The following is a 12,559-nucleotide window of genomic DNA, read 5'->3' on the forward strand; positions in this document are numbered from 1 at the left end:
TTAACAACTGACATACTGTTTTGAGTGGAATATACTGTGGCATGTACTTAGCTTAGGTGTGTTTTCTGTGCCAAAACAAAATGCATCAGTAAATTTTTTTTAAATGTAGGGGTGTTTCAGTAATTAATAGTCACAATTATTTACTACACAAACATTTCGGGAAAATATGATGAACATGTTCATTATTTTCTATGAAAGAAATTGTCATTTTCTGAAAAGGAACACCCTCTAATTCCTAAAAGTAACAGTAAAAAACCTTTTCTCTGTTATTCAAAAGCTTTATACACAGGATAAATTTGTAAGGTACCTAATAAACTATATCTATTTTAAAGTGGACAAATTAGAAACTTGACTCAATAACATGTTTCACAAGCGCTGGCTTTGCACGTAAAGAATATCTGTTTTGGAATCGAGAGGCCTATGTATCTTCCCTGCTCTGTTGCATACTACCTGTTTGCTTTGGGCAAATGACCTCAAAGAAATCATAGCTTCTTAATTTGTAAAAATGTATGGCTATGAGTTGGATTAGATCAGGAATTCTTAGCCCTTCCCTTCTAAGAACGTTTGTTGCCTAGTTTCATAATCATAAGAAATGCTAAATTAGTGCAAATAAAGATGTCATTTTTCCCTGTGCAAGTTCACAGACCCCTTGACATCTCCCCTCCTAGGAGGTCCATGGACCTCAGGTGAAGAATCCCTGGTTTAGACGATCTTTAAGGTCCTTTCCCACTCTGAAATCTATTATCCTAGAATGTTGTAATTAACTTTTAAAATAAAATTTTGCTATCTTTTGTTTTCTTCATCAACCACACTTTCCAATACATCCCTCCCCTATTCCACTTCAGAGGGCTATCGTTTATATTAAAGAAGGAAAAAAAAGTGTAACATCATTAGCTCAATTATCAAAACAATCCTACATCATATATTGTGTTCCATACCTAGTTTATCACCTTCGCAAAGTTTTGTGTGGATGTAGGTGTGCAGGTATATGTGTGGGGGGAGGGGAGATGATGAGCCTCTCCTCTTAACTCTTCTTCGACAATCAACTTTGCATGAGATGATGCAAAATCAACCCGTTTGCATCCAAATATACACCAGAGAAGATGACCATGGCAAAAGGACCAAGACCAGAATACACACCTGTTGGATGATTTTTTTGACACATGGAAGTGGAAGTCCCTGATAATTTGACTTGATAATCCACTTGAGCAGGTGATGGCCCAAAACTTCAAATACCATACAGATATCTTGTGAGCTGATTAAGGATGTAAAAGAAGAGGCATACTGGTACACCAAGAGATAGAAAGCACACTGATCACAGAAATGTGGAGGAAAAATTAAATGCATTTTCCATTTAGGCACATAGTAGGTGTAATTCAGAAAATGCTTGATCTACTGATACCCTAAAGACTAAATAGTAGCCAATGGTGAAATCAGTTAGCTAATATTAACACTATCTAGGCCTCCAAGAAAAACCACAACAAACACATGATTAAGCTATTAAAGCGTACTGTTGCTACACTTAACTTTTAAGGGGAGAAGCAAAGTCCAAAACATTACATAATTAAGGAAAAAGTGCTGATGAGACAGAATAAACGGAGGGACATCAGAGGGCAAGACAGAAGGGTAGTAGATGAGGAAAAAGAAACATTATCTGGCATATAGTCTTAAGTAAAGATAGCAGAAAGACAAGCAGAGATGGGTACTGAAGAAAGAGATGGATAATGGGAGAAGGACAAACTGAGGCAGACAGGAGAAAGAGAAAATGAGGGTGCAGACAACTGCAGATCTGTGGCTATGATTAATGGTAAGTAAATATCACTGAAGGACTCAATTCCTCCCTTGAAGTCAAACTCAAAATCTAACAGGCTTATGGCTGTCTGCGAGCACACTTCCAAATGAAGTTATGTTCTATATTTATTTTAGCAGCTTGTAAAAGAATCTTTATTTGCTTAATTTAAAATGAAATAATAGGCATAGTTATTTTTAAATATAAAATTCTGAATACTTCTACCATTTTACTTACATCTTCCCTAATTAGTCCAAGAATTCAGCATGTTTTTTTTTTAAGATGGCGAAGCTCCATCTACAGATCTTCATAACTCTTCAAAAATGTAATTCTCTTGATGTCTCCCTTCCTGATACACTATTTTAAAAAACTACACACAGGGTGGCTTCAGTATCCAACTAGAGCTCCTGAGGTTTTTCCCGGAGGTGCGAGAAACTTGATACATTGATGCATAGTCTTCAAACTCCTTCCATCATCTATAACCACCACTTCTCTCATACCCTATACTCCTAGCGCCCACCCTGCCTCCGCTTCGGTCCTGTCTGAGATCTGTTTCCCTGAGAGAGGAAAGAAAAATCACTCACTGCAGTAATATGTGAAAGGAAAATGCTGACATGAAAAATTTTTAAATGGATAGTAATATGTCTAGCCATTTCATCCCCTTTGATCTATCGGCGCCAACTAGTTAGTGGAGCGGAAATGGAAGGATATGAATTAAAATCCTACCTGATACTTACAAGCTGTGTGACCTTGGGCAAATCGCTTAATCTCTGTCTCCATTTCCTCACCTATAAAATGAAGATAATAGTAGGAGCTACCTCCCAAGGTTCTTGTGAGGATCAAATGAAACAATATTTCTAAAAGGCTCTGCAAACTTTAAAGTGCTATTCAAAAGCTAGTTACAATATGACCTCAATATTTTGTTGGTGCTCTATACAATTAAGAAGTACAATTTCATGTCTTGGATACTTACTTAAACCCAAACAATTTCAGTTCTTCATAAATATATGCGCTGCGACAACCCTGTAAATAGATTTTTGGTCTTTACTACTCTTGTGCTTAGATGCTGACATTAGGCAGCAGTGTTGATACTAATCCTCTTTAAGAACCCTTCCAGTTCTAAAATGGTATGATTCTCTGAGCTATAAAATCTAGAGCAATTCAGTTTCTCACCATAAAGTAAAGGCAAAACTTGATTTGTTTGTAGTAGGGATGCAAATGTCAACAAACTGCTTGCTGTCTTCAGCTAGAATGAAGACATAGAATATTTAAAAGTGTTCAAATCCAGATGACTGCTCCAACCAAAGCAGAGTTCTGGATTCATATTCAGAAATGATTTATCATCTAGATTCCCTGGAGAAAAGTTTCATACTTGGATATTTGTGCTATAAATTGTAGATAAAGTAATCACCTAATTGCCTGAAAATTTCTTCCCTCCTGTGTAAATCTTTCTGCCTATTTAGCTGAAAGTTCTAACCAAATGATGCAGTTAATGATATGGAAAGATAATGGAACAAAAATCCCAAAGACAACAACCAGGAAACCATACCACTTCTCTCCAAACTATACTCTAAAATCAAATAATATGTGAAAACAGTATGCAATAACTTTCTTTTTTTTTTTTTTTTGAAGGTGGGAAGGCAAGGCGATTGGGGTTAAGTGATTTGCCCAAGGTCACACAGCTAGTAAATGTGTCAAGTGTCTGAGGCTGGATTTGAACTCAAGTCCTTTAGACTCCAGGGCCTGTGCTCTACTCACTGCACGACCCAGCTCCCCCGCAATAACTTTCTTAATTCACATTCCTTGTAAGTGATCAGAAGTCGATGAAGAGGAACAGTTCTGGTTTGACAATAAATACACTGTACCAATACCATTCTTTTCTCTGGTCTGAAATTGTTACTACACAAGAAAATCCAATCCCACAGTAATTTCTTGAAAGGATACGGGTCCCATTCACTCCCGAAATTTTGAAGTCATCTAAAAGTTGAACAACCATCTCTCTATTTGGGTCATCAGGATCTGTATTTCGAACCTGTATGTATATGGAGGAAAGATAGTATTTAGTCAAAAGGTAGACAACCAATGATTATCTTGATTGATCTGCATTTATCTGGCTCCTTTTAAGCATTTAATATGATGCCAGATATCTAAAGGTCTGAGCATCTTTTACCTCTCTGGCATCAGTAATGCTCTGAGCAATCAGTCAAACTGAGTCATCAAAGGAGCAGAACAAAAGTCAATTTCAAGAACTCTTCACAGTGGCACCTATGCTAAAAGGTATCTCATGGTAACGCATCAACTAAGTTCAGTCCAAGGGCCTTATTAGGACCTCTCCAAATCTTTTAAAAGAAGGAAGAAACTTTACATGCTACACTTAGCATGGGGTAAAGTATTCAACATACAAGTTTTCCAGACCCATTTTCTTAGATTAGGCTTGTCTTATAGGTAAGTATATAGCTTTGACTAAGGATAACTAGAAGGGAAGGGAATTCTCACACTAATGCACTGTTGGTGGAGCTATGAACTGGTCCAAGCATTCTGGAGAACAATTTTGAACTACACCCAAAGGGCTATAATAAACTGTGCATACCCTTTGACCCAGCAATACCACTACTAGGTCTGTACCCAAAAAGGTTTTTTTAAAAGGGGCGGGGGAGAGAAGGATCTACATGTACAAAAATATTAACAGTTCTTTTTGTGGTGGCAAAGAATTGGAAATTGAGAGGATACCCATCAACAGGGGAATGGCTGAACAAATTGTGGCATATGATTGTAATGGAATACTATTGTGCTATAAGAAATGGTGAGCAGGATGCTTCCACAAAAACCTGGAAAGAGTTACGTGAACTGATGCAAAGTAAAGTGAGGAGAACCAAATCACTGCACACATGTAATAGCAATGTTACACAATGATCAACTGTGAATGACTCAGCTATTCTCAGCGATACAAAGATCCAAGGCAATTCTGAAGGACTTATGATGAAAAACGCTATCCACCTCCACAGAAAGAATCAATGGAGTCTGAACACAAATCAAAACATGCTATTTTTTTACCTTAATTTTTTTTCATTTTTTTGTCTGTTTTCTTTCAAAACACGACTAAGATGGAAATATATTTTGCATGACTGCAAATGTATAACCCATATTGAACTGTCAGCTTTCTCAATGTGGATGGGGGTGGGAGGGGGGTGGAAGTTAGGGAGAAAATTTGGAACTCAAAAATTTAAAAAACAAATGTCAAAAATTGTTTTCTTGTGTAATTGGAAAATAAAATATTTTTTGAAAAAAGGAAATTCTATACTTCTTTCCTAAGGATAAGCATACATATATATATCATTCCTATATACCCTAAGGATTCTTCATTTTTTCTTTATATAAAAAAAAACCACTGAAGACAAACAGCTACCCAATGCAGCTCCCATCCATAAGAAACTGTAGATACTGTACACTTTGGACTAGTATCACTTTCACAACCAGAAAACTGGTGGAATGCATAACCAAGGAGAGGCTCATTAGATATAGATATAAGTGACAGTGGGAAGGATAACACGATTGAGGTAAAGAAAATATTTGATTAATCTAGTACTTGGAGGGAAGAAATGAACATATGGATGAAGGATAATATATAAATCAAAGGTATTTCAAATTTCAAAAAGTCTTTACAAATACCAATTATTAGAATATTAATACTAGTGGGTATGCCTTAAAGCCAGAGAAGTTACTTTACAATAAATAAAATTACCCATCTAGCTCATGAAATGTATTACCCTAATAAGTGAGAAAGGATGAACTCATTTCAAAAAAGGCTCAGAATTTTATTTTTAAATTTTTTAAAAAGGGCTTAGAGAAATTTATGAAAGACAATTCTATAATGAAGTACTAAGTAATACTTAGGATTTTTAGGGAAACATGGCTAAATATTTAAGGTTGCCAGATAAAAGCTTAAGCCATACGTAGCACTGGCCTTGTCTGATAATAGCATCTCTGTCCTTTATTCACTTTTTTTCTCTTTATGCTGTCCTTTTATACCTCACTGAAATTCCTTTAATTTCACAGCGGGTCTCTTTAGATTGTGTTATTTATCAACACATCAATAGCAACTCTAGGACAAAGAAACTGACACTAAGTGGCTTCCCATCAACTGGGAAATGGCTGAATAAATGACAGTATATGAATGTAATGGAATACTATCATGCTGTAATAAATTAAAGACAGCTTCAAAGAAACCTTGGAAGATTTCTATGAACTGATGCAGAATGACATAAGGAGAACAATCTGTACTATGACAGCAACGTTGTGAAAATGAACCTTTTGAAAGACTTCATGATTCCAGAAGACCAATGATAAATAATGCTGCCTTTTTCTGGACAGAGAGAGATGATGGAGTAATATGCCAAATGACAGACACATTTTTGGACATGGCGAATGTGGGAATTTATTTTGCAGAAAAAATTGATAACTGGAAAATTAAATTAAAAATTTTAATTTTATAAAAATCAATCATCAAATTGAGAGCCAACTGTATATCTAGCACTGCTGAATATAAAAAATGCATGACACGGCTCCTGCTCACAAAAACTATCGTGAGAGATAAGATTCACATGCATAAAACAATTACTAAACGATTCGAGATAGCACAAATAGTGGCATAGAAACATTTTTTTCTTTACAATTACATTAAGTGCTTCCTATCTGCAAACGCATTGTGATAGGTGCTGAAGGAGAAGTTGAGATAAGGCATAAATTCCCGATTTCATAGAACAGTCTAACAGGGAAATGCCACATGTCTACAAATCAATACAAAATAACAGTACACAACCATAGCAGAGAAGCACAAAGTGCTATGTGAGTTACAAGGGGAAGAAGGATAGGGATCAGGGAAGGCTTCATATAGACACAATAGACTGAGTTCAACTTCAAACTTCTATAGATGAGGAAGGAAAGGAAAGACCTGCCAGATCAAAATTACAGTGCATGCAAAAGCACGGAGATGCACATTTGTGGGAAAGCAATTATTATGATTTAGATAAATCACACACTAGAAGGTAGGAAACAGTATTGTTATGACACAAGGTTGGAGAACTTGAAAAAATAGAGTAGTAGTTTCAGACTTTAGGGCCTGAATAAAAGGCCCAACTTAATTTAAGAGGTACTATATGGAAACATTAAAGACTTCTGAATGCAGTAAAATGAGTAGATGGATGCATAAGATAAATTTTTGCTGCAGTAGTCAGAGGGATGGACTGGAGGTAGAAGAACTGTTATGTACTTATAAAAATTCAAGCAGGCCTAGACTAGGATAGCAGTAGTGGTCAAGTCAGAATGAAGGTTGGCAAAGGAAGTATGGATAGAACCTAATATCCAACAAGATACAAGGGGTGAGGGAGAATAAGGAGTCAAAGATAACACGAAAGTTTTCACAATGGGGGGCTCTGAATGATGGAACCACTGACAGAAACATTACTGCCACAAGAAGAGCAGATTCGGGGTAGAGAGTAAAGTCAGTTTGGGGCAGGTTTTGGTGAGATTCTCAGGTAGAGATGTCCTATAAGCAGCTGAAGAAGTATGTCTGGAGTTTGAGAAAGATATTAGGAATGGAGCTATATGAAAAACAGGAAGCCAAATTTCTCATTGACAGAGAAACGAACAAAATGTAATGGAACATTACTGTACCATAAGAAATTATAAATATAAGGAATTCACGGGAACAAAGGAAGACTGATACGAACTAGTAAAGAGTCAAATAAATAGAATCAGGAAAACAATATACAAAATTACTACAGTAACCACAGAAGCACGTGATCTGCAATTATAATGACCAGCCTTGGTCCCAGAAGAATGGTGAGGAAATGCATTACCTTCCTTTCACTGGAAATATGGGAGACAACAGGTAGGGAATGATGCATACTGTCAGATCCCACACTGTGTGCGTATGTTGTATCTAACTATTTTTCTCTGTTAAAAAGGAAACTCACTGGAGCTGGGGACATTTTCTCCAGAAATAACTGTGATGTAAAGAACGAAAGGAATCAATAAAACATAGTTTAAAATAAGTAATGGGCAGACACAGAGGGGACCTATTCTCAGGAAAAGAATTATCATACTAAAGGTGACCCTCTAACTTTTTATAGATCTTGGGAAGTGGGGGCACTTAAATATTTTCAGCATATTTAAGGTCTGAGTAAATTTTAATTTGTCCCAGAAATATTTTGGGTGCTACCCTGTAAAGAGAGGCCAAGAATTTTCTTAAAAATAAAAATGTTTACATCAGTGAATTCACTAGTGATCTGCTTGCCTACAGTGGATTTTAGTGGCCTGTCAGTTCAATGAGTCAACAGTGTGACAAGGAAGGACAAGTAAGGCCAATATGATCTTAGGCTGCACCGAAAGGCATGGAGTCCTGGATTAGCAAGTTAAGGCAACGCTGGGCTCTATCTTGGCCAAATCACATCTTGAATACTATGTTCGGTTCTGGGTGCCACATTTAGGAAGGACACTGGCAATCTGAAGGCCTTCCACGAGAAGGAACCTGGAAAAGTGAAGGGATTGCAAAGACCATAGCATATATATGATGAATGGACTGGGGGTGTTCTTGAAGAGATGACTTGAGGGGAAGAGAAGAACTACAGTAGCTATTGAAGTAGTGAAAGGGCTATTACTTCAAGGGTTTATTACACATGTTCTGCACAGCCTGAAGGACACAAGCAACAGGTAGATTTTAGCTCAATTTAAGACAAACCTTTCTAATAATTAGAGCTGTCCACAGTAGACCAGGATAAACAAAGCAGCAGCAGGGTTCCCCACACTTTCAACAAAGGGCAAATGACCACTTGTCTGTGATGTTTTTCAGTTTGGATTATGGTTGGATTACGTGGTCTCAGGTATTCTTTTCCAACTCAGATTCCCAGAGACAGATCAAGAAGTCATGTTAACCAGAGCCAAAGTTACTCTAATTCTGTTAACTGAATTATCCTAAATATAAAAAGTTAATTGGTATTTGTTCTAAGGTTTTATGACATGCTACATTTACATAAATTGCCCAATTCAGTACAATTCTCTGAACTCCCTTCTCTCTTACTTGCTAGTTACACAAATTCAATAAAGAATGACTATAAAAAAGAGGTGGAGTCAAGATGGCAGAGAAAAGGCAGCAACTCACCTGAGCTCTCCCCAAAACCCCTCCGAAAACCTTTAAATTAATGCTCTAGCCAAAGACAACTTAGACGGTTGGCAGGAAAGGTCTATCACACCTGAGTAAGAGTGGAACACAGTCCAGTGCAGGCTGGCACCAGCAAACCAGGAGCAGCCTTGGAAGCCACTGAATCAAGTGGCGACAGCTGCTTCCAGAGCTCTCAGACCACAGGATGGTAAGGAGGTTGAACAACTAATCAGAAGAAGATTACAGGGGTCTCTTTGCTAACACTGGGGGCAGGACTCAGTTGAGCTGCCCATACTTGGATCTGGGTGGCAGTCCCAGGGTAAGAAGGAGTACTAGCACATGAGAGCTTGTGGCCACAGTGGAGTGGGGACCCTCATCATAGTACCATGGCATAAAAGAGTGCTTGTGGTTGCTCACAGACCAGCAGAGACCAGAAGAGTAATAAACACATCTCTCCTGAGATTGTACCACCTTGAAAGAAATGAAAACTTACAGATGCCAGAGATATCTGAAAAGAGCTGCACAAAACCACTGACACTTGGGACAATGCACTCTCCAACCTGGAAGCAGAGCCTAACTTTGACAACGAGTTAAATGTCAAGAAATAGGCTGGAAAAATGAGCAAACAACAGGAAAAAATTCTGACCATGAAAAGTTACTACAGTGACAAGATTGATCCAAACATAGAAAGTAGGAAGAGAATGGGATAAGAGAAGTGCAGGTGGGATTGGGAAGGGCAGATTGAGGGGGGTAATTCAGAAAAAACTCATTTTTGAGGAGAGAAATGGTGAAAGTCAGAGAGAGAAAAGAATAAATGGGGGCAGGGGGGGATAGGATGGAGGAAAATACAGTTAGTTGTATTTTTACAACTTGCGAAAAAAATTTTGAAGCAATTCTTTCTGATAAAGGCCTCATTTCTCAAACATATAGAGAACTGAGTCAAATTTATAAAAATAAGAGCTATTTTCCAGTGGATAAATGATCAAGAGATATGAAGTTTTCAGATTAAGTAATCAAAGCTATGTATACCCATATGAAAAAAAGCTCTAACTCATTATTGATTGGAGAAATGCAAATTAAAACAATTCCAAAGTACTACCTCATACCTATTAGATTGGCTAATAGGACAGAAAAGGAAAATAGCAAATGTTGGAGGGCATGTGGCAAAAATGAGACATAAATGCACTGCTGGCAAAGTTGTGAACAACAATTCTGTAGAACAATTTGGAACTATGCCCCAAAGGCCATAAAACCCTGTAGACCTTTTGACCTAACAATACCACTTCTAAGTCTGTATCCAAAAAGAGAATTAAAATAAAAGGAAAAGAACCTATATGTATAAAAATATTTATAGTGGCTGTTTTCTGGTGGCAAAGCATTGGAAACTGAGAAGATGCCTATCATATGGGGAATGGCTGAACAAATTGTGGCATGTGACTGTGATGGAATACTACTGTGCTATAAGAAATGATAAGCAGGACGCTCTCAGAAAAAGACTTACATGAGATGATACAAAATAAATTTACTATGCACAAACTGACAGCAATATTATAAGATGATCAGAGGGCAGAGACAAGATGGCAGCTGGAAAGCAGGGACTTGTTTAAGCTGTCCCCCAAATCCCTCCAAACACCTGTAAAACATGGCTCTAAACAAATTCCAGATCTGCAGAACCCATGAAATAGCAGAAGGAAGCAGGGCTCCAGCCCAGGACAGCCTGGGTGGTCGTTGGGAAGGGTTTATTGCACCATGCTGGGAACGGAGTGCAGCCCAGCGTTGGCCACACCAGGACCAACCAGAAGGGGAGTCAGGCAGAACAGGCCCAAGGGCCATGAATCATTGAGCTGTGGCAGTTACCAGACTTCTCAACCCACAAACACCAAATATCACGGAGCAGGTTAGAGGGAAAACTGCTGTATAGGGGTGAGAATGGTCTGGCCCCAGCCCTGGGAGGGCAGCAGCAGCAGCAGCAGGAAGCTCCTGTGGCTGCTTCCAGAACTCCAGCATCAGCTGCTTCTGGAGTCCCTGACTCCAATGGTGGGAGAAATCAAGCGACAGAAGAGAGGGGGAGTGCAGGGCTTGCTTTGCCACACTTGGATCTGGGTCGCATTGGCAGTTCTTGGGGGAGGAGGAGCGCTGCTGTGGAGTAGAAGTAGCTCTGAAAACAGCAGTGCTTGAACTCTAAAGCTTGGGACAAAGTACTCTCTGCAAGCAGTCATACCCTGACAAAAAGCTCAAGGGTCAAGTAGCTGGCTGGGAACGTGGCCAGGCAGCACAAAAGGACTCAAACTCAGGAATCTTTTTTTGGTAACAAAGAAGATCAAAACAGACAGCCAGAAAAAGTCAAAGAGCCTACATCAAAAGCCTCCAAGAAAAACATGAACTGATCTCAGGCCATGGAAGAGCTCAAAAAGGATTTGGAAAAGCAACTTAGAGAAGTAGAGGAAAAATTGGGACGAGAAATGAGAAGGATTCGAGAAAACCATGAAAAACAAGTCAATGACTTGCTAAAGGAGACCCAAAAAAATACTGAAGAAAACACCACCTTAAAAAATAGACTAACTCAAATGGCAAAAGAGCTCCAAAAAGCCAACGAGGAGAAGAATGCCTTGAAAGGCAGAATTAGCCAAATGGAAAAGGAGGTCCAAAAGACCACTGAAGAAAGTACTAGCTTAAAAATTAGATTGGAACAAGTGGAAGCTAGTGACTTTAGGAGAAATCAAAATTTTATAAAACAGAACCAAAGAAATGAAAAAATGGAAGACAATGTGAAATATCTCATTGGAAAAACCACTGACCTGGAAAATAGATCCAGGAGAGATAATTTAAAAATTGTTGGACTACCTGAAAGCCATGATCAAAAAAAGAGCCTAGATATCATCTTTCAAGAAATTATCAAGGAGAACTGCCCTGATATTCTAGAGCCACAGGGCAAAATAGAAATTGAAAGAATCCATCGATCGCCTCCTCAAATAGATCCCAAAAAGAAAATGCCTAGGAATATTGTTGCCAAATTTCAGAGCTCTCAGATCAAGGAGAAAATAGTGCAAGCAGCCAGAAAGAAACAATTTGAGTATTGTGAAAACACAATCAGAATAACCCAAGAGCTAGCAGCTTTTACATTAAGAGATCGAAGGGCTTGGAATATGATATTCCAGAAGTCAGTGGAGCTAGGATTAAAACCAAGAATCACCTACCCAGCAAAACTGAGTATCATGCTCCAAGGCAAAATATGGACTTTCAATAAAATAGAGGACTTTCAAGCTTTCTCAGTGAAAAGACCAGAGCTGAATAGAAAATCTGACTTTCAAACACAAGAATCAAGAGAAGCAAGAAAAGGTAATCAAGAAAAAGAACAAGAACAAGAAATCGCAAGGGACTTACCAAAGTGGAACTGTTTTGTTTACATTCCTACATGGAAAAATGATGTGTTTGATTCATGAGACGTCAGTATTAGGGTAGCTGAAGGGAGTATGCATATATATACACGGGTGTGTGTGTGTATGTATATAGACAGAGGGCACAGGGAGAGTTGAAGATGAAGGGAAGATATCTAAAAGAAATAAAATCAAATTAAGGGATGAGAGAGGAATATATTGAGAGAGGGAGAA

The 12,559-nt window shown here is 38.2% G+C and overlaps 1 protein-coding gene across 2 annotated transcripts in view; it reads right to left on the reverse strand.

Annotated features, from left to right (window-relative positions):
- SRPK1 (SRSF protein kinase 1) overlaps nucleotides 1–12,559 on the reverse strand; it is a 95,641-nt gene that overhangs the window by 32,828 nt on the left and 50,254 nt on the right. For both annotated transcript variants that reach the window (XM_036766817.1, XM_036766816.1), the window contains exons 6-7: nucleotides 3,734–3,821; nucleotides 1,141–1,247 (exon numbers count right to left, since the gene is read on the reverse strand). In XM_036766817.1, coding sequence (XP_036622712.1) covers nucleotides 1,141–1,247; nucleotides 3,734–3,821 — 195 coding nt within the window. The remainder of the gene's footprint in view (nucleotides 1–1,140; nucleotides 1,248–3,733; nucleotides 3,822–12,559) is intronic.

Source organism: Trichosurus vulpecula, chromosome 7 (assembly GCF_011100635.1).
Source record: "Trichosurus vulpecula isolate mTriVul1 chromosome 7, mTriVul1.pri, whole genome shotgun sequence".
NCBI classification, from domain to species: domain Eukaryota; kingdom Metazoa; phylum Chordata; class Mammalia; order Diprotodontia; family Phalangeridae; genus Trichosurus; species Trichosurus vulpecula.